Source organism: Silurus meridionalis, chromosome 9 (genome assembly GCF_014805685.1).
Source record: "Silurus meridionalis isolate SWU-2019-XX chromosome 9, ASM1480568v1, whole genome shotgun sequence".
NCBI lineage: Eukaryota > Metazoa > Chordata > Actinopteri > Siluriformes > Siluridae > Silurus > Silurus meridionalis.
In genome coordinates, this window is record NC_060892.1 from 7,966,490 (window position 1) to 7,988,989 (window position 22,500).

Below are 22,500 nucleotides of genomic sequence, written 5' to 3' on the forward strand. Positions count from 1 at the left end.
GTGGTACAGCTGCAGCCTCAACACCTGTATACACATACACACACGCAATTTTTGATCAGTTTATGCCATAAATAAAACTAAAGTAAATAATAAAACCATTAATAGAGTATATTGTTCACAAGATGGCATTAACGAGCAGATCTACATTAATAATAATAATAATAATAATAATAATGATAATGATAATAATAATAATAAGGCAGTTCTTCATCTTACCCTAACAGCCTCCAAGCTCTTCACCTTCTTGTACAAGCCGCTGTTGATGTCGTTGAGGTTGAACAAAGGATCCTGGGCAATTTTTCCCAGCAGGTCTCGGGCAAAGTTACTGACATAATATTTCCCGAAATCCCATTTAGTCAGGACCCGCCCAGGCACCACAGCAACTGCGTTATCATGGCAACACTGACAAAAATACCGGCCTAGGTACTCGCAGTAACGCATCCTTTTGATGTAATCTGCAACACATACATATTGGCTGTTATAAGGTATGTGATGAAAACGGGTTATGACAGGTTATGAAGTCCAGCAGAATGTCACCTGGGTCAACACGAGTTCCACACCCTGCACACCTGTAATTCTGCTTCATCACCAACACTTTCCTCCTGAACACACACACACAGCAGAAAAAAAAAAGATACAATAGCAGCTACAAATAAAGTATTAAAATCTCAATCTAAAAGAATTCACAGCACTTAAGAACCAATTATTTTTATTATTTTCAAAATTGTATATTAATACTTAAAACACCCAAACTATGGATGACTCCAAACACACCTCCAGGTTATATAAGAGCTATTATTTGTTTAGAAAATGAGTGATTGAATGCTGCATCAGATGGCCTAGCCTCCATAACCACCCAAACTAAATCCGGTTGAGATAGATAGGAATGAGTTGGATTGGAGAGAGAAGGAAAAGCAGCCAACAAGCACTCAACACCTCTGGGAACTTTTTCAGGATTGTTGGAAAAGGATTCTAGGTGAATACGTGAGGCTGACTGAGAGAATGCTGAACTCATGAACTTTCAACCAGAAATCTACCGTCTTAACCACTGAGCTACCAATTCCCTGTTTAATGTGCTCTACATTTCAAGTGTCTTACTTGTGTGCATGATGGACGTTAAAGATGATCTGAGGCCTGGGTGGTGCCCACTCCAGATTCCCCCTCACACGGATTCGCAGTTTGTACACGTCAGCGTGTTCACCGTCATCCGGAGAGATTGGCACAGAGTCAGGCATCGGCAGTAGCTACAAAGACACGTGTGCAACACACACACACACACACACACACACACACACACACACACACACACACACACAGTATTTATTCACACTTGTTAAGGTAGAATTTTATCTTGCTGACTCATGTCCTAAAGTCAAGGCACTTGAGAATGGCAGTAATGGAAGCCATGTTTAAGGTAGTTCCACAAAAATACCTGTATGTTTGTGTTTGTGTTTGTGTGTGTGTGTGTGTGTGTGTGTGTGTGTGTGTGTGTGTTCAGTGTGCATACCTTCTGAGGAGCATCGTGTTCAGGGACAAGCCACTCAAGTTCAGAGGCAGCAGGAAGCTGCAGACCCTCAAACTGACGCAGCAGCCCCATTGCAACTGATTCAGCACTATTCGACTGCAACAGCCACTGAGACCTAAACACATGTTTAAACACTTTACAGCAATTGGCTGATTTGAGTGCATCATAGAGTGGGCTAGATCAAATTTTATGTATTTTCTGATCTGATGTACAGACATGCATGGCACACGCTGTGCATTAAAACGCGGGTCATGACGTTATGCACGTCCCCATCACACATCTGACATCAGAACTCCAAAAGAGAAGTTTTTAAAGTGCCTGTTAGTGTGTGAATATCTGTACAGGATCAGTATGGAATGAGTGGGGGATCAACAGGGAATCAGGACAGTTGCAGGACAAGAGTTGTTCAGTGTGAGATTGTTTGGGATCAACGTGGAGTTGTTTACTAGTATGGGAAAGAGCGGGACATTAGTTTAGGATTAGCAGGAGTTCAGTATGGGATTGGCTTGGGGTCAGTAGAGTGTGGGATTAGTATGATAATTGTTTAGGATCAGTATGGGCAACTACTCTGGATTATCTTGGGAACAGTAAAGTTACCTCTATGTGATTAGTTTGGGATCAGTATGAGACTATTTAATCTGCCAATCTGTCTTTTTCCATATTAGTCAACAAAACAGACAAATAGGTGTGTGTTTGTGTGTGTGTGTGTGTGTGTGTGTGTGTGTGTGTGTGTGTGTGTGTGTGTGTGTAGGTTAACTCACACAGACTCAGAGCTGATAAAGGACCTGCTGCTCAGGGTTGTACTCCGTTTAATATCTGAATCTATAACACAGATAATAAAAACATAAAAGTAATTACATTAATTCAAACTATAACAACAACAATGGTTCATTAATAACAACAATACCATTTCACTACACCCTAGAATGTTGTAAAAACAACTTTAAACAAAAGTCAAACACAACTTGATGATGTGTTTTAGGGCTGAAATGATTCCTCGAGTAATTCGAATACAATTTAACTACACACGAAGCATCAGGAAGATGCTGCAAAACAAAAAATAAAATGGAGGAACAGGGAGAAAACAACGAGGGATGAGTGAGATTCATATAGAAGCCCGTTTTCCGACACCCAAAAGTTTATTTCTCGCAATTCCGCCTTTTTTTCCCCCCAATCGGTCAGATTCACTCTCTTTGTAGTGCCAGTAAGCTTAACACAATGAAAATGAAATAGGCTCCAATCAGTAGAAGCATGTGGCATCAAACTAAACCTCAGATACCTGGAGAGAACTCGCATCTCACAATCAGATCTGGAGGAGCTGAGACACATGAAGCAGAGGAGCCTCGTTCATACACCTGCAGCTTCAAACTCCAGACCGACAACATGGTTACCGTGGATGCACCAGAGATTTTTAAGAGAAATAAAGTCAGAATTGCCAGAAATAACCTCGGAATTGCAAGGAAGAACAGTCGTAATTGGGCACACTTTTTAATGTGTATTAAAACTTTTAATTTAAAAGTTAAATTAAAAATTAATTTAATTCAGTTTTATTTGTATAGCACTTTCAACAATGGACATTGTCCCAAAGCAGTTTGACAGACATAAAAGTGGTTATAAAAGGGTTATAAAATAAATGTATATGTTAGTGTACACTGGATTAAGAAAGATAATATGGCTCAATCATTGAAAGGTATCAGTATCAGACAAAAGTACCCTCACTGTTGCCTATACAAACGCAATAAACCATACACCCTAATACCTTTACACAGTACACTGAATCCTACCTCTAAGCACAGGATCCTCCACATCATCAGATGATCCAGAGTCAGAGTTAAGCACAGAATCCCTGGAACTCCGCACAGATCCACCACTTTCTGTGGATGGAAGAGCTGAGAACACAAACACACACAGACACCACACATTAAAAAGAGTCATGTGTACATAAAAAAAATAATAAATACCAAAAAAAAAAAAAAAAAGGAGGCTGATGTGGTAATGAAGTCAGTCTCACTGGGGTTGGTGGAGCTGGACGTTTGCATACGGCTGCGGCGGATCTGCTGTCTGCGCAGATAGATCTTCTGTTTGAGCTGCTGGATCTCACTGTCGCTGTCTCCATCCTCGTCTGCCTCCTCTGCCCTCATCTTACATTTCATCAGCTCGATGGCAGCAATCAGCGATTCAGAGATGCTGAAATGTGCGTTCTCCTGCGAAGGGAATTGAGACACAGCCAAGTGAGACAAGCAATGAAATGATATGTGCAGGAAACTTGTCAAGGAAGCAAGACACACTCAAGTGAGAGATACATAGTCGAGTAAGACCTGCAGTTTGAAAAGACATGTAAATAAGACTGAAGCAGACATGCACACCTTCTCTAGATCTGCACAGCTGCCAAAGTCCTGCTCTGACAGGTAGCTGATCAGACTCTGACCCTCTGATGGTTTCCGGAACAATCCATCAGATTGCCACCCGCTACCATACTGAAGACCTCCTACAGATAAAACACACACACACACACACACACACACACACACACACACACACACACACACACACACACACACACACACACACACACACACACACACACACACAACACCACATTCACTATAGAGACCATACAATGTCCAAACACCAGACTGCCTTGAGTTATATTTCTCTAAGGTGAATTCGTACGTACAAAAATCTGTTTTAGTGCCCTTTGTAGTCAGCGAGACTGTGTGTGTGTGGTATTGTGTGTGTGAGATTATTACATACTCTACACTCACCGGCCTCCATGTAAAGAGAACTATGACTGCTGTCACTGCTGTGAGGGGAGAAAGGCCCAAAACTCACACTCTGCTCGTCTACAACCGTCTCTGGAAGAAAAAAAAAAAAAACACGCACACAAAAAAAAATCAAATAAAACCAAATTAAACATCTGGGTCAGTTGGCATGATGGAGATGTTTTCAAGGACAAGACATGAAAAACAAAAGCACAATAATCGATAAAATAAATGAGATTGAACCACAGATCTCCATTGATTACTAGAACTGATGCAAAACGACCTGGAACCTGAAGGCCATCATCAGGTTATTTATTATTTATTTATTATATATATAAAAAAGGTCAAAGTGTAATAAAAACTACAGGTTACTGCATAATAAATATAATATTAGGGCTCTAAGATATGGAGATCTGAGATTTAAGACATGTTTTATACAGACAGGCAGGTGGGATTCGATTGTGTCTCATAATAATAAGAAGAATAACAAAAGATGAAATAGACAAAAAAGAATGACAAATTAAAATCAGTCAACAAATACAATGAATTTCTTTTTGAATGACAGCAGGCCACAGCCAACCAGAACGAATGGGAGTGGGGGAAAAAAAAAAGGTGTAGAGAAACTTGTGGAGGAATGTAGGGATGTAAAAGAATAATGCAGCACCAGTGCACTGCCAACCTTCAGCAGGATCCTCTATAATAATGGTGATTTTCCTCTGGTTCCCTCCTTCACACACACAGGGAGAGAGAAAGGGAGAAAAAACAAGATAGACAAAAGAGATAAGAGGTAAAGTGAGGGTGTGACCAGTAGGGAGGGGGCAGTTGGTGCTGATTAGGAGCAGTATTACAGTTTCGTTCTGTTGGAATGCTGTAAAAACTACACACAATTAACTTCACTTAATCAGGAATCAGTGGAGGAGGAGTTCAACACCTCTGATCGAAAATTTGTTTAAAAAAAGAGAAACAGTGGCTGGTGTTTATTTTCCTAGAAGCAAAAAGGAAGTTAAATACTGCCTGAGAGAAATATAAGACTTAGAGAGTCAATTCCAAGCTTAGACTCAGAGAAACTATGCTCTATCTCAAAGGCGCTGTAGTCCAGATGACCTCTACACACACACACACACACACACACACACACACACACACACACACACACACAAGTTCGCTCATTCTTACCTTGTTTGTGCTTCTGCATGACCCCTGTATCAGACAGTGACCTTGCATGACCCCTGAAGCTTCGTCTTTTTCCCCTTTCCATATCTGAGAAAGAGCTGCGTCTTTGGGAAGGGGCTGGAGCTTCTGGAGCATCACACCTGACCTGAACATGCTCGTTGTTTTGGGTTGAGCTGCTGGAACCTCTGCGGCTTCGCCTACCCAGGTTCCCTATGGCTAGATACTCGGGGCCGTCATTACCATCACAGTCCCCAACCTCAGAAGGGGCGGGGTTAGCAGTATGGTTGGAGTCAGTCTGTGCATTCTGGGTCGTCGCTGGGTCCAGGTTGCTTTCGTTGGTGCTTAAACAAGCCCACGGAACCCCTGAGCCACAATCACACCCAGATGCATCTGCAATACATGCGTATATACATATAAACACATTTATAATTGTATATCAGATTATAATGTAAAATGTAAAGTGAGTTGTACCTGAATTCCTCTCAGAATACACAGTGTGTGCACCGTCTCTGAACGAGCCAGATGGAGTGTGTGTGCATGTGGAAGCTCCAGGCAACACATGCTGCTGGGTGGTGAGCAGGTCCACAGGAACGCACTCCTTCAAATGGGAAAGCTGCAGAATATACACAATTGTGTATATGCTATTATATAAAAAGACACGCACTGTCTACTACAATCCCCAGAATACCCATAATGCACTGGTGGGTGTGTATAGACTAGAGGCCAATCAATTCATCAGTTTTGCAGATAAATCGATAGTTTGTTGGAACGTTCAGCAAAAATCCTTACCGGTAGTTTTTCCAGGTTGCATTATGCAGCATGGGAGAGGCCTCTAGAGGCGAATTACTTATACACAAAGTGCTGCTTATTTGTCTAGCTGTTTATTAAGCTTCTATTCATTTTGGATGTAACTTTTTTTATTTATTCGAAGTGTTTCTCAATAAACATTGAGGAAAATTTATTGTTTCCCTTTTTTTTTTTCATTTTGGATGTAAGTATTTATTTGAAGTGTTCCTCAATAAAGATTGAGGAAAATTAAAGTTTTTTTATTTTAATGTTTAATCAAATAATTAACTTAAGATACATGGAGATGAATTTTAAAACAGCACATGACAATCTCCCTTCCAAGCATGCGTGCTACATTTCCTGTCAGAAGCTGATGTCTGATCTTACTTGTGTGATGGGAGAATTTGTGTTATAATGCTGAGAGCCTGTAATCTGCATGTAACTGGGCCAGGGGCGTAGATTACGCGGGGGACATGTCGACCGCACTTTTTATAAAAAAGTAAATTCGTCCCCCTCATTTTTTATTAGAGAGTGTGTGTTCACGACATGAAGTTTTAATGGAGCAATGTATACGAATGCAGAGTGATTTAAAATCCGAGGAGACAAGATAGTCTATACATGACGTTCACGTATCCATGGCAATCAGTCACTCACTTGTCACGTCATCACGTTGTCACGCGCACCAGTACTGTAACTCGAGTCGCATCCGCGGTCCCGCGCGCGACCCAACATTTGGTTGCGATGAGCTCAAAGCGGCAAAAACCGCTTCACTCCTTTTTTATTTATTTATTTTATTTTTTAAGTCACGCAGTGTAAGTTGGCATATGGCATCCGAATTGTGTTGCACAATGTTTAGTAGCTCTGCCCGTTGCTCTTGTTGAATAATTAGCAAGTTTTAAAGGATTATAAGGAAAAATAGCTGCTTAGACAAACGTTCACTTTTTTCTGTGTATTTTCCTTAAACTCTTTTATAACGTCTTTTGTTTTAACAAGCGTGTTATCAAAACCCTTCAAATAAGAATAAAGATAATGTTGAAGTGAGATTTTACAGCATGTTTAACTCTGCTAATTCTATAATATCAAGTGTGTGTCACGGTATGTACAGGGAGAGACGAGGGCGACGAATAGTAACATTAAAGATGTAATTTTAATAATAAGGAGCAGGTAAATCACACATACATACAACGTAGTAAAGACGATAACCGACAATGAGTGAAGACAGTGGTGATGAGTATAAATAGAGTCTGGGTGAACAGACAGGTGAAGACGGGAAACAAACATGGTGGATGACGGGGTGCAAAGGATGATGGGTAATGTAGTCCGGTGAATGAGGGTGGATGACAGGGGAAACGTTACAGTATGCTGATAGGAACTGATCTTTATTTTATGGGGTGCTCTTTCATTATTGCACTAATTTTACGTTTTGGCAGTTTTAAGTAGCTTTATGTATTGAGATATATGTTCGCTTTAACACTGCGTAAAAAGCTACTACTTTTAAACAAACCAGCCAGGAAGCTTAAAAGAAGTGACACTAAATGTTTATTTCATCTCATTGTATAATTGATATCGGGTCTTGACATGTTTGTCAGTTGAGTTCAATACATATTTTCTTTCAATAGTTTGTTTTGAATTACTTGTTTTATTCCTGAAACATGGACTGTAGAATAGAACAAAATGAAGTATTATTTGAATGTGCAAGTATCCATTACTGTGTGCCATGTACTGTGCATACACAAAATACAATTTTAAATATGTAAACAATATACTCTTAGTACCATTATAAGGACATTTTTATACTCAAAAAGGTACACCTTAGAGTACCAATGTGTACCTTAATGTACAACTATACATTTTTGGGGTAAATAAGGTACAAAGATGTCCTTTAAAGGGTACTGTCCCAGTGGCAAGCTGTTGTATTTCTTTCTTTCTTTCTGTTTTATAATCATATATAATCATAAAGCATATAAAGCAAAAAAAATATGATTACAAATAAAACCTGTCAATTACGCAAAGGTTAACTGAAAAGAAAAAAAAAACAAACAGGTAACACTAGACATTTTGTCCCCCCCACTTTTGAAATGATGGCTACGCCCCTGAACTGGGCTGGTGATTTGTCCCCTGCCTGTGTAGGAACTATAGCAATTAGACCAAAGGCATGAGAACTCACGCGGGTAGTGTTGATGAGGGCGAGCAGTCGTGCATCATTTTTCTCCACTGCCTCCAAACATTGAAACATGGCTGCCACGTGCATATCACTCAGAAGAAACGCTTCGTCTACAGTAAGGTAAAAACACATCTTCAAAGCTGTCCATTTAAAAAAATCCATTCTCCAAGGTAGAAAGTGGAGTGTGTGTGTGTGTGTGTGTGTGTGGTGTGTGTGTGGTGTGTGTGAGAGAGGGAATGGGAGAGTGAGTGTACCTGTATTGTACTTGGTGTTAGTGTTATGGTGTGTGTGTGTACCTGTATAGTACTTGCGAGTAGTGTTACGGTGTGCAAGTGTGTGTGTGTGTGTGTGTGTATGTGAGTGTGTCTGTATAGTACTTGCGGGTAGTGTCACGGTGTGCGTTTGCACGTGCGTACCTGTATAGTACTTGCGGGTAGTGTCACAGAGTGTGTGTGTGTGTGTGTGTGTACCTGTATAGTACTTGGTAGTGTCACGTGTGTGTGCGTGTGTGTGTGCGTGTGTGTGTGTGTGTGTGTTTGTGTGTGTGCACATGCGTACCTGTATAGTACTTGCGGGTAGTGTCACGTGTGTGTGTGTGTGTGTGTGTGTGTGTGTGTGTGTGTGTGTGCGCGTACCTGTATAGTACTTGCAGGTAGTGTCACGTGTGTGTGTGTGCGTGTGTGTGTGCGTGCACCTGTATAGTACTTGGTAGTGTCACGTGTGTGTGTGTGTGTGTGTGTGTGTGTGTGTGTGTGTGCGTGCACCTGTATAGTACTTGCGGGTAGTGTTACAGTGTGTGTGCGTGTACCTGTATAGTACTTGCGGGTAGTGTTACGGTGTGTGTGTGTACCTGTATAGTACTTGCGGGTAGTGCTGCGTTGTGTGATCAGGGGTTTTAGTTGCATAGAAAGTGTGTGACTTTGCAGGCTGTGGAGGAGCCAACGCTCGGCCTTATCACTCTCTCCCTGAACACTGCTGCTCAACACCGGCTCCATCTGACTGAACTACACAAAGACACACAGACACATTGTTTTAATGGTGTTAAAGCAGTAATGTTTTTGTGTGGTAGTGTGGTAGTGTGTGTGTGTGTGTGTGTGTGTGTGTGTGTGTGTGTGTGTGTGTGTGTGTGTGTTTTACCGGTTCTACATGAGGAGCAAGATTGGGACTGATGGACCGCAGACACCACACAAAGCGCCAGTAATCCTTCTGCTTATAGTACACCTGCATAGAGAAGGGTACAGGGAAAGAAAGGTAGAAGGAAAGACAGGCAGTAAGAAAGAGTAAAGAGAATGAGAGAGAGAGAGAGAGAGAGAGAGAGAGAGAGAGAGAGAGAGAGAGAAATACCACACGATAGTCTAAAAGGATGGGGGTTACAAGTGTGATATTCTGAGAGGATGGGGGTTACATGTGTGATAGTCTGGGGGGTTACATGTGTGAGTCTGAGAGGGTGGGGGTTACATGTGTGATAGTCTGAGAGGGTGGGGGTTACATGTGTGATAATTTGAGAGGGTGGGGGTTACATGTGTGATAGTCTGAGAGGATGGAGGTTACATGTGTGATAGTCTGAGAGGATGGGGGTTACATGTGATAGTCTGAGAGGGTGGGGGTTACATGTGTGATAGTCTGAGAGGTGGGGGTTACACGTGTGATAGTCTGAGAGGATGGAGGGTTACATGTGTGATAGTCTGAGAGGATGGGGGTTACATGTGTGATAGTGTGAGGGTGGGGGTTACATGTGTGATAGTGTGAGAGTGTGGGGGTTACCTGTGTGATAGTGTGAGAGGGTGGGGGTTACATGTGTGATAGTGTGAGAGGGTGGGGGTTACATGTGTGAGTGTGGGAGCTAGCTGTGTGATAGTGTGGGGGTGGGGGTTAGCTGTGTGATAGTGTGAGGGGTTACCTGTGAGAGTGTGGGAGCTAGCTGTGTGATAGTGTGGAGGGTTACATGTGTGATAGTGTGGGGGTGGGGGTTAGCTGTGTGATAGTGTGAGGGGTTACCTGTGTGAGAGTGTGGGAGCTAGCTGTGTGATAGTGTGGAGGGTTACATGTGTGATAGTGTGAGAGGGTGGGGGTTAGCTGTGTGATAGTGTGAGAGGGTGGGGGTTAGCTGTGTGATAGTGTGGGGGTTAGCTGTGTGATAGTGTGAGAGTGTGGGGGTTACCTGTGTGATGGTGTGGGGGTGGGGGTTAGCTGTGTGATGGTGTGAGAGGGTGGGGGTTACCTGTGTGATGGTGTGAGGGTGGGGGTTACATGTGCTGGGATCATGTTCATACCTGTTCATGTTTGAGGCCATGACTCAGGATGTTGGTCATGTCTTTGTGCAGTCGCTGCAGTCCTCCATAACGAGACCAAACATTGGGGTTATTTGTGGATAAAAGACCTTCAACGGTCGTCTTCAAGTTCAACAGGAGCTTCCAGTGTTCACGCCTGTAAGGAGGGAGGACGCATGTATGAACCAGCATTCACGCTACTCAGTAGAGTAGTGTTATCATGAAAAATACAGTGACCTAAAGTCAGACATAAAGGATAGGATCTTTCATGTGATGTGTCATCTGACTACCAAACCGTGAACCTAAACACTTTGCAGAAGTACATGATTTTTACATGCCTCTGTCTCACTCTCTACACTTTCATTTGTCTGTCTGATGAAAGACAATAAAAACACACGAGGCATAAAAACTACTTTTTACAACTAATCGAATTGTTTATTAAATTTTTTCCACTGCTGCTCCAAACATTCCTGAACATGACCGAGTGATCATGTGACGTGATTTTCATGTGTCAAGTGTCACACTGATAGTGAGAGAGAGAGAGAGAGAGAGAGAGAGAGAGAGAGAGAGAGAGAGAGAGAGACATGCAACCTACACACCCCAAACACTCCTCATTCTACAGAAGAGTGAAAGAAACACTCCCTGTCCTACTAAGAGAAGATAAACACTGCTGTACATTTGCAGCACTATATGCCTTGGCCTGCCACAATATTAGGAACAGTGAGTGATCTGTCTGGCGACTCCTTACTGCTGTTAGCATTGTTCTTCTTTATTAGTATTGTTCTTCCTTATGTATAGAATATTTGAAGGAAAACACCTTGAGATTGTTCTTAATTTATGTAAATTGTTTGCATTGCTTATTTGTTTGCATAATGTTATTTCGAATGCTTTGGCAGTACAAATGCTCATTTATTTGTCATGCCAGTAAATCTAAAAACTGATAAGCCAAACTATGCTACCACTCCTAGGCCCCTGAGCAAGGCCCTTAACCCCACAGCTGCACAGCTGTGTGAATTTAAAAAAAAAAAAGTAAGTGTCTCTGTATAAGGGCATCTGCCATTAAATGCAAGGGTTAAACTGTGAGAGAAAGAGTGCGTGAAAGAGAAGTCACTCATGAGACCTAAATACAATAATATATTGTTCAGCGCTTACAGCATTGTGGTAATGGTGTGTGTGCGCCCGTGTGTAAAACTGTAAAGACACACAGCTGTTGTCTCAGATGGCAGAATGTGAAATACAGAAGAACAATACTGTACTACTGAAAAGTGGTGGACAATAAGGAAGTAAATGTAATTCCCTACTGAACTCAAGTAGCTTTATTCACATATCTGTACTTCACCAAAGTATTTCCAATTGGGGAGACTTTAACTTCACTTCATTTCAATGTCAAATATCATACTTTTTACTCAACTACATTTTGCAAAATCAGTCGTTCCTTTTTATTTATGAGTGGATAAAAACTTAACTGGTCAAACACACAGCATTCCACCAATCAGTGTTTTGATTGCTGCTTGGTGGTCTCTACTTATCACCAACATACAATTCAGCATCAGTTCAACAGCAAGCAGAACATTTAGAGAGAAAAAACAATGGAAGGAACTCCAGACTCGAACTCGCCACAACATCCATGGTCAAATCGCATGATTTGTTTGTTTGTAAGTAGTTAAAATGAAGGATTAAATAATAGATTGGTACGCTGAGAGTAACATTACAGTCTTTTTTACATAAACTGAATTGATTAAGTGAAGAGTCTTGTGACAGAAATGATAATAGGAACATTATAGCCATAATAAATCATAGTACTTTGGATTCTTAAGTACATTTGAAGGCAAGAACACAAGGGAAAGTTGAAAGGGAGCACTTTTACTTTTACTGGAGTACAATTTTACCTAGTGTATCTCTACTTTAACTCCAGTACATGCCTTGTGTACTTCGTCGACCACTGCTGCTGTATCAGTATCAGTCAATTTTGTGAACTAAATGTGGCAGCAGCTGCAGAATGACACTTAGCGCAGAATGCTAATCACTTACTGAACGGCTAGACACACACACACACACACACACACACACACACACACACACACACACGTTAGCTAAGTCGGCTAGTTTTAATTCACTTCAGTTCTCTCTGAATGTGGCCACCAGGACTACAGTAACCGGAAGTGCGCTGCACGGACCTGTCCGGCTTCAGGTTCGTGCCGCAGCAGTATTTGTGTTTCAGTCCGAATCTGCAGAGCTGTGCTGCATTTACCTTTTCTCCACACTGTCCGCCTCTAAGCACATCTCCATCCTGAAGTCTCCGGGAGTTTCTTATCCGGGCATTGTGAGCAAAAGGAAATATAACTTACTCTTTTAAACCTACACAACTGTCACTGCTCGAGAGCCAAAAACATTGTTCCGGACACACGCCTTACTGCACTGCGCGTGCGCACTTTCTACTAACCCTTATTGACACCAGTTTTCATGCGAGCTCCGCCTCCTGCACGATGATTGGCTGGGGCTTCGCTCACGCGCTGTTTGTGTTTCCTCTGAGCGCGTGAGATTACGACAGGTCAAAACCAGCACATCACACATCCCTGATCCAGGGACCAGGGGACAAACCAGCACATAACACCATCCAAAAACAGGGCCAGGGGACAAACAGCACATCATACAACCCTGACCCAGGGACCAGGGGACAAACAGCATATCACACAACCCTGAACCAGGGATCAGGGGACAAACAGCACATCACAAAACCCTGAACCAGGGACCAGGGGACAAACAGCACATCACACAACCCTGAACCAGGGACCAGGGGACAAACAGCACATCACACAACCCTGGACCAGGGGACAAACAGCACATCACACAACCCTGAACCAGGGACCAGGGGACAAACAGCACATCACACAACCCTGAACCAGGGACCAGGGGACAAACAGCACATCACACAACCCTGTGGTAAATTGTGATTTGGTCTTTCATGCTATATGAAAGAATATAATGAAACATTTATACAAATATATATATATATTTTTATTATTTTTTTATTATTATTATTTTATATATAATTTTAAACTCAATAAAAATAGAATAGAATAATAGAATATTATGCTAATATTAAGAGGGCCTCACACTTTCTCATCACATATTCCTTTGATGTGTGTGTGTGTGTGTGTGTGTGTGTGTGTGTGTGTGTGTGTGTGTGTGTGTGTGTGATGTCAATACAATGTGAGTACAGTATTTGTGACTTCCTGTCTGGGGTAACTGTTTGATAGTATTGGTCCTATAGAAAGGAATGTAGGCCCTAGATCCTACTTCTACTTATTCTTCTTTCGGCTGCTCCCATTAGGGGGCGCCACAGCGGATCATCCATCTCCATACCCCCCCTTTCCTCTACATCTGAATCTTTCAAACCAACTACCTACATGTCTTCCTTCACCACATCCATAAACCTCCTCCTTGCCCTTTTCTCTTTTCCTCCTTCCTGGTCGCTCCATCCTCAGCATTCTTCTACCTCTTTCACCAAAATGCGCTACATGTGCTTTCCCTCTAATAAACTCGTTTCTAATCCTGTCCATCCTCATCACCTCCAATAAAAATCTCAACATCTTCAGCTCTGCTACCTCCAGCTCCACCTCCTGTCTTTTACTCAATGCCACTGTCTCTAATCCATACAACATCGCAGGTCTCACCACAGTCCTATAAACTTTCCCTTTCACTCTCGCAGATACTCTTCTTTACCCACTCCACCCTGCCTGCACTCTTTTCTTCACTTCTGTAACACACTCTCCATTACTTTGCACTGTTGACCCCAGGTACCTGAACTCCTCCACCTTCTCCACCTCTTCTCCTTGCAACCACACCACTCCACTTCCCTCCCTCTCATTCACACACATGTACTCTGTTTTACTCCTACTGACTTTCATTCCCCTTCTCTCCAGCGCATACCTCCACCCCTCCAGGCTCTTCTCAACCTGCTCCCTACTCTCACCACAAATCACAATATCATCTGCAAACATCATAGTCCAGGGAGACTCCTGTCTGACCTCGTTTGTCAACCTGTCCATCACCACTGCAAACAGGAAAGGGCTCAGGGCCGATCCTTGATGCAGTCCAATCTTCACCTTGAACCAGTCTGTCGTTCCTACTGCACACTTCACTGCTGTCACACTGTCCTCATACATGTCCTGCACCACCCTTACATACTTCTCTGACACACCTGACTTCCTCATACAATACCACAACTCCTCTCTCAGCACCCTATCATACGCCTTCTCTAAATCCACAAACACACAATGCAACTCCTCCTGACCATCTCTATACTTCTCCATCAACATTCTCAAAGCAAATAATGCATCTGTGGTGCTCTTCCTCAGCATGAAACCATACTGTTGCTCACAGATGGTCACCTCTTCTCTCAGCCTGGCTTCCACTACTCTTTCCCATAACTTCATGGTGTGACTGATCAACTTAATTCCCCTGTAGTTACTGCAGGTCTGCACATCTCTCTTAAAAGATCGTAAAGATCGGTACCAGCACACTCCTTCTCCATTCCTCAGGCATCCTCTAACTTTCCAAAATCTTGTTGAACAATCTGGTTAAAAACTCCACTGCCATCTCACCTAAACATCTCCATGCTTCTACCGGTATGTCATCTGGTCCAACCGACTTTCCACTCTTTATCCTCTTAATCACTGCTCTCACTTTCTCCTTACTAATCCTTTCCATTTCCTGAATCTCCATCTCCACATCAGCCAACCTTCTCTCTCTTATTTTCCTCATTCATCAGATGCTCAAAATACTCCCTCTATCTTCTCAACACGCTCCCCTTTCTAGTCAACACATTTCCATCTCCATCCTTTATTGCTCTAACTTGCAGCACATCCTTCCCAGCTCGTTCCCTCTGCCTGGCCAATCGGTACAAATCATTTTCTCCTTCCTTAGTGTCCAACTTCTCATACAGCTCCTCATATGCCTTTTGCCACATCCCTCTTCACCTCATCACACTGTCACCACTGCCATTTCCATCCTTTTAGCAAAATCTACCACCATCTGCCCTTCCACATTCCTCTCCTTAAAGCCATGCCTACCCATCACTTCCTCATCCCCTCTGTCCCCCTTATCAACATGCACATTAAAGTCTGCTCCAATCACCAATCTTTCTTTCCTACCACTTCATTTAACTCACTCCAGAATTTTTCCTTTTCCTCCATCTCACAACCCACTCGTGGAGCATACGCACTGATGACATTTATCATCACCCCTTCAACTTCCAGCTTCACGTTCATTACCCTATCAGAAACTCTCTTCACCTCCACTACACTCTTACTGTACTCTTTCTTCAGGATCACCCCTACACAATTTCTCTTTCCATCTACACCATGGTAGAACAGTTTAAACCCACCTCCAATGTTCCTGGCCTTACTCCCTTTCCACTTGGTCTCCTGAACACACATCATATCTACCTTTCTCCTCTCCATCATATCAGCTACCTCTCTCCCTTGTCATAGTACCAACATTTAAAGTACCAACCCTAACCTCTACTCTCCTACACTTCTCCTTTCCCTGCCGTCTCTGTATACGTCTTCCTCCTCTCCTTCGGCCAACAGTAGCCCAATTTCCACCAGTACCCTGTTGGCTAACGATACCTGAGGCGGTCGTTGGTAACCCGGGCCTCGACTGATCTGGGATGAAATTCTGATTCGTGATCTGCATATTTGATTTGGCACGTTTTACGCTGGATGCCCTTCCTAACACAACCCTCCCCATTTATCTGGTATTGGGACCGGCACTAAAAGTGCACTGGCTTGTGCAACCCTAGATACTCATGTATGTGAATTTATGTAGCCAACACATCTCTGGTTTTCCTGGTCTTATTTGTATGACCAAATAAGGAATAGTTTTAGCTCAGACTTTGTCCAGTCTGCCTTTAAACATTTCTGTTTCTTGAATTAAAACAAAGAGCGTACACTACATGCTGTGGTTTCTTCACTGATCAGCTAGAACATCACAGAGCTTCGTAGGTCAAATCAAAGATCACAGCATACCGCATGCATTGTGACAATCATCGAACAGGCAGTTGCACATGACAATATTTCATTTTTTTTATAATATTAGTAAAAAAAAAAAAAAAAAAGACAAGAACAACTCAAAATTTGGCATTAAAGTCACTTTAATTCTTAGAAATGTGTAGAGATCGCAATGGTGAAAATTCCGATATAAAAATACATATTCAGTAAACTTTGAGCAGTGCGTAAAATTCAAGGATATTTGTGAAAAAAGAATACAAAGAATTGTATTATATTTCGTCTCATATAAACCACACACACACACACACACACACACACACACACACACACACACACACACACACACACACACACACACACACACACACACACACACACACACACACACACACACACACACACACACACACACACACACAACCTGTGTCTCAAACGTGTATAAATAGGCAACCAGCAAAGCGATGATTGGGCTCGATTGAGCAGGTATTTATGCAAACACTAATCTACTGAACAACCGCAAAAACATGCTGTAGGTTCCGAGTGGCACGAGACACACCGCCGCAGCTAAACACAGCGTGTGAGAAACTGCAGAAATAAAATTAAGCACCAAACCTGGAAAATGCTCCTGCGCTCATTTAGTCTACATGAACAAATCAATTCTAACCAACGCCTTCCTCTAGCATCAGCTGCTCAGTCGGATTGATCATTTTACAATTTTTTTTAATTAACATGCATAAATGAACACAAACATTGCTTGTTTTTTCCCCTCTACTGCATCAAAACATGATTTTTTTTTTTAAACATTAAAAAGTTCCACAATACGCTTTGCAGTAAAAGCTGCACGACTTTCCGAAACACTAAAAACAGTCGAGTTTCAATTTCACACCTCCGTTAAAAGCATCGTCTATGATCATTTTCCACTCACCCATAATTGGACTAAATAAATAGAAACCGACTAACGATGCATTCAAACTTAATCTTTCCCCCCAACAGTACATGAACTTCATTCATTTTTCAATGTTTCCATTGTGTCAAGTGCATCGTGTGAAACGTTGAGTATAAAGAATGTGTTTAAAATGTACAGTGGAGTCTAACGTGCGACGTGTACAACAAGTGTAAAGTGTAGAGCGTCGGGGTTTACAGTAAAGACGCTGTGGGATAAATAATTCTCAGCATCATATCAGTTTTATTGGGCTGCAATAGAATTCCAGCTGACTGAACTTCAGCTGAGCTGCAAGTTTGGTTTCGCACATTTGTTCACGTGTGGGTTTTTTTTGTTGTTTTTTTTAAAAGGGTGGCGTTATGAGTCGTAGCATGTGGCGTGGAATGTCCACGTGGATGTTTTGTGTCAACGTAATGATAAAGCTTGGGGTTTGGGGGTCTGAGTGAAATACCTCAGAGTCTGTCTGATGAAATTTCAGACCTTACTGGAATCTGCTGTCATGTGAGCATGAGGAGGAACATCATTCAACACGAACACAAACAGACACAGAAAGAAAGAAAGAGAGGGATTGAAGGAGGTGACGAGCGCCTTACAAAACAGTTTTGGAGATCGGTCTGGAATTTATAAAAAAAAAAAAAATGTTATGTGCAGTGTGAAAGTTTGTGCGCATGCGAGTGTAGCAGAACTGAAGAAACAATAGGAGAAGAGATGAAAAAAAAATTAAATATTTTGCTTTTGCTGAAAAGCCACTCGGTCCATTACACACACATGCACACACTTCACTCCGTTTTGCAATTGTCCATGTTGACCCCACGTAACTCTGTCAGTGTGTGTGTGCCGCCAGAGTTCTGTTGATTGATCAACATCTGAAACACACACAACATGGTACAATTTCACCATTTTATCTAAAAGTATATAAATACAGTAAGTTCAGATATTAGGAGTGTAACGGTACACAATATTCACAGGTCTGATACGTACCTCGGTTTTTAAGTCACCTATAAAAGTTTCTATGCACAATTTTTTTTTTATTACATTGAATGAATCTAGGAATGGATTAAATGAGCACATTTTTAATTCATTGTTCTACTTCACTATTCTACTTATTTCACTTCTCTACTTTAACAAATGTCTGCATTTATAAAAACACAAGTCATTTATTTATTCAATTTAATTATTCATAAATTAATTCACTCCCTCAATATGCAGATGAGGCAGCGGGTGCTTGGAGAAGCAGTGGATGGCGGAGACGAAACGAGCAGTAAGTCTACGCTCTCACACACTTGTGGTTACGTTTCTAAGTTCCCTCAGGAATGCATTATGTTCTGCACATAAAAAGGATTGTTTTTGCTACACGTTTACCGAAAGACCTGTACGGAAACGTTTCGGTAGGAATACGTGTGCTGTTACACCCCTATTAAAGTTTAAAGCATCGTTAGAGCATCAGTAGGTTTTATTACCGAATGCAGTGGAACAGCAGAGACAGGAATCTGAACCGTTCCATTAGATGTAAGGAACATCTGAGGAACTGAAAAGACACAGACAAAAAAGAAATTTAAACAACACATTTAGATACGAGCTGTATTAAGCACAGCAGTGCGTGTGTGCACGTTTGAGGACTCACATGTATCCTGTGAAACCACGTGTGTGTGATCTGTTAACGTGGAGGTGGAGTTAGCATACATCACCGCGCTCGGGCAGATCACGTGTCCTGCTATCGAGGACGCGATCACGGCGGAGTGATTTCCTGCAAGAGATGAAGGGGGGGTCACAGATGTTTGTTCCTGAGATACTGAGATCAGAGGATTGTGTGTGGATTTTCACAAATCCTAGCTCCATTTAAACAAGCATTTACACCACATTTACACCAACCAACAGTGTTGTGGATGATCCCACACCCCTCTTCACACACAATGTGCTGAAGCACTCACGTCCAGACTGTAATATTTCGTATTTACTGTTCAATAAACTATTAATTTTGCATCATCACAAATCTTCAGTTCATCTCCAGTATAGAACACAAACATGATCTCACACCTGTGCTTCAATGAACAACTTAATCAGATAAGGACTAAGGAATAGAGTGATTGCGTGTGGTAAGAGAGAGAGATTGTGTCATTACCAGCTGTGCTGCTGAAATTCTGCATTTCACTGCTCTCAGTCGATTGAAGCTGCTTAGACACTGATGCACCTACGACAGGCACACACACACCAAAAGTTGATTGCTGGAACTATCGGCAAAAACCCATAGTTTTTCCGGGTTGCGTTATACAGTACAAGAGCAGCCTTGAGAGGTGAATCCCTGATACCTGTTTATTTAGAGTGTCTTTTTTTTATTATTCCCTTTGAGTGTAACAATTTAGTGTTTGAGTGTTATTTTTTTGTTTCAGTCTGAATGCATGTCTTACTTTCCTCAATATTTATTAATATACATAATATATAAATATTTATTTTGTTTAGCTAATTTTCAAGATGGTTGAAATTTGTTTTTATTAATTAAAAAACACCAATGAACATCCAATAGATGCCGAATTTTGCCATGCAACATTCTGTACATACGAAACAACTAATCTAAACTACTATCATATTAATACTATATTAATACTACTATTCATAACACATCCATTCAATAACAAATTATAAAAAATTTTTTTTATATATTTATATTTATAACTATAGCTGTGTAAAATTCTTTCAAAACGCACACACCAGACACAAAAGTGAATCCAGCGGGGAGCTGCACTACTCCGGCTGCAGAGGTAGTCTTCACCAGGGTACCGTTAGACACTGACCAGCAGGTGGTAGCAGAGGGGCCGCTACTCTCTGACTGAACAGAGGAAGTGGATGGAGTCTCTACACTGCTGCTCGGTAAAGCAGTTCCTGCAGACTTGACCATTTCCTGAAAAACACAAAAAGCTCCTGATTTGCATTGCATATGCACACATTTCCTTCATGCTACAGACCACTATAAATCAACATTATAAGAACAAGAAAAGAACACGGTCACTTACTAGGAGTAAAATGGTTCTAAAAATTATTTTAAACAAATATTTGATTATATTTAATAACCCTAATAAAAATAAATCATCCATTCATCCATCCATATATTCTATCATTTCATTTGTAGTTTCGATTATATAATTGTAAATAAGATCCGAGACACCCTACTTTGAAAACAAGCAGTGTGGAGAAGACCCACATACGGGTGTGATGTTCAGGCCTTCAAACATTTTATAGTATTGTTTATCATTTTAAATATTATTGACAGTAACCTCTGTGCTGCCGTCACTCTCTGTGACCTGATAGGTGAGGTCGGTCTCTTCGAAGCCCGTGGCGCTCATCCTCTGATCGGTGGCCAAGTCCGAGCGTGGAGAGTCAGGGGAATTTAAACACGTCTGGATCAGTGCCTTGCCCGTCTCACTCGTGATCATTGGCTGAAGCTTCCTCGTGGCGAACGTGTACACGTGACCCGTCTCACTCGCCACCAGGAGCAGCACCTGAGTCCCGGTGAGGGTGGAAAGCTCGTATGCCTACACACACACACACACACTGTGTGAGTAATCAACAATGAGGTATAAACAGTGAGTAATGGTGCTAAGAGCAGCAGAGATCAGTGTTAAAAGGCTGACTGAAGGGACTAAAGTGTCCTAGAAGCTATAGTTATGAAGATTTTCTTTTTCTTAATGCAGTGTTCATCTTACCTCAGAAAGAAACTCATATCTCAGGTTTATGACATTTTTACTCAGATTTAGGGTCATTTCCTAAATTTTCAGGTTTTATTTCCCTTTCGGATTTGCCGTTTTATATTTTTTGTATTGTTGCAAAAATCAGGCATATGTTATTAAAACAAAGCTTTTTATATACAACGATCCTTTTTCTTCCTTTTCGATTGTTACTTTGAATGAAGCGTCATCATATGACTCAGACTGTTGAGTTTCATAAAAAAATAAATCAGCCTACTAGAGAGATTGCGGAAGTGTAATAAACATGACTGGCATCCTCCTACTTAAACTTAATCCGAACAAGGCTATTTTTAAATGTGTTCACACTTTAGAGTGGGAGGAGGAGGAAAAAACATGAATGCCTCCATTCTCTCTTTAGCACCTCTGAGTGTGATTAGTGATGTAGATTTCCCTCCTCAAAACACTGAATAAACAATAGCATTGAGTTAACAAATCAACATGTCTGTATACAGATTGATCTGAAGCAGAGCTCATACACAGATAGACAGACAGAGAGAGAAAGAGAGCAAAAGAGAAAAGATAGAAAGAGAGAAAAAGATTGTGAGAGACAGACAGATAGATGGGGGAGAATAAGATAAAGATAGAGAGAGATTGGATAGGGAACTTTATCCCTTTTTAAGATGGGTTTGTACATTTATTTTAAGATAAGATAAACATCTAATATAAATACATGCTTGCGCGCACACACACACACACACACACACACACACACACACACACACACGAGATCGAGCTAAACTCTTGAGTGGGAATTTCGCAGTTGGTCCAGTGTTTATTTCCTAGTCGGAAAGCCAGACATGGCACATGGCAACTTTTATCACGTCACTTCCGTAAACAGTTTGTGTCACAGAGGGAGCAGTCACTGAGTCAGAAACAGGGGAACACTTTTTCAACATGTAAGAGGACAAGGTGGAAGGAGTCCATGCGTACACTCGCTCTCAAAGCTCCAGTATATTGGACAAATTGCTTGTTAGGACCATCAGCCCCGTTAGTGTGTGTGTGTGTCTCACCTTCTTCATGATACCGGTCTTCCTCTTGCTGAAGGTGGTGTACCGTCTCAGCTTGTTGTCTATATACTCCATTCTAATTTTCACCCTCCCGCGGGTCTTTTTGCCGGGTC

General features: G+C 41.6%; 3 protein-coding genes across 10 annotated transcripts in view; 1 reads left to right on the forward strand and 2 right to left on the reverse strand.

The window, feature by feature from the left end:
* The window catches only part of rubcn (rubicon autophagy regulator), a 17,392-nt gene extending 4,282 nt beyond the window's left edge, over positions 1-13,110 (reverse strand). The window contains exons 1-17 of the mRNA XM_046858067.1: positions 12,932-13,110; positions 10,684-10,837; positions 9,548-9,631; positions 9,261-9,414; positions 8,414-8,520; positions 5,932-6,073; positions 5,464-5,850; positions 4,291-4,380; positions 3,892-4,013; positions 3,537-3,729; positions 3,310-3,414; positions 2,287-2,347; positions 1,508-1,640; positions 1,099-1,244; positions 538-602; positions 217-455; positions 1-24 (exon numbers count right to left, since the gene is read on the reverse strand). The exon at positions 1-24 is cut by the window's left edge and continues 38 nt beyond it. Coding sequence (XP_046714023.1) covers positions 1-24; positions 217-455; positions 538-602; positions 1,099-1,244; positions 1,508-1,640; positions 2,287-2,347; positions 3,310-3,414; positions 3,537-3,729; positions 3,892-4,013; positions 4,291-4,380; positions 5,464-5,850; positions 5,932-6,073; positions 8,414-8,520; positions 9,261-9,414; positions 9,548-9,631; positions 10,684-10,837; positions 12,932-12,969 — 2,244 coding nt within the window. The 5' untranslated portion in view covers positions 12,970-13,110. The remainder of the gene's footprint in view (positions 25-216; positions 456-537; positions 603-1,098; positions 1,245-1,507; positions 1,641-2,286; positions 2,348-3,309; positions 3,415-3,536; positions 3,730-3,891; positions 4,014-4,290; positions 4,381-5,463; positions 5,851-5,931; positions 6,074-8,413; positions 8,521-9,260; positions 9,415-9,547; positions 9,632-10,683; positions 10,838-12,931) is intronic.
* Positions 13,111-16,819: 3,709 nt separating this feature from the next.
* LOC124391005 (serum response factor-like) overlaps positions 16,820-22,500 on the reverse strand; it is a 6,551-nt gene continuing 870 nt past the window's right edge. For all 8 annotated transcript variants that reach the window (XM_046857233.1, XM_046857229.1, XM_046857225.1 and 5 more), the window contains 7 exons: positions 22,391-22,500; positions 20,910-21,167; positions 20,347-20,536; positions 19,760-19,828; positions 19,262-19,384; positions 19,098-19,165; positions 16,820-18,503 (listed from right to left, as the gene is read on the reverse strand). The exon at positions 22,391-22,500 is cut by the window's right edge. In XM_046857233.1, the coding sequence (XP_046713189.1) occupies positions 18,417-18,503; positions 19,098-19,165; positions 19,262-19,384; positions 19,760-19,828; positions 20,347-20,536; positions 20,910-21,167; positions 22,391-22,500 (905 nt within the window). In that variant the 3' untranslated portion in view covers positions 16,820-18,416. The remainder of the gene's footprint in view (positions 18,504-19,097; positions 19,166-19,261; positions 19,385-19,759; positions 19,829-20,346; positions 20,537-20,909; positions 21,168-22,390) is intronic.
* The window catches only part of rnf13 (ring finger protein 13), a 10,990-nt gene continuing 10,759 nt past the window's right edge, over positions 22,270-22,500 (forward strand). The window contains exon 1 of the mRNA XM_046857224.1: positions 22,270-22,424. The gene's annotated coding sequence lies outside the window, so the exon portion shown is untranslated. The remainder of the gene's footprint in view (positions 22,425-22,500) is intronic.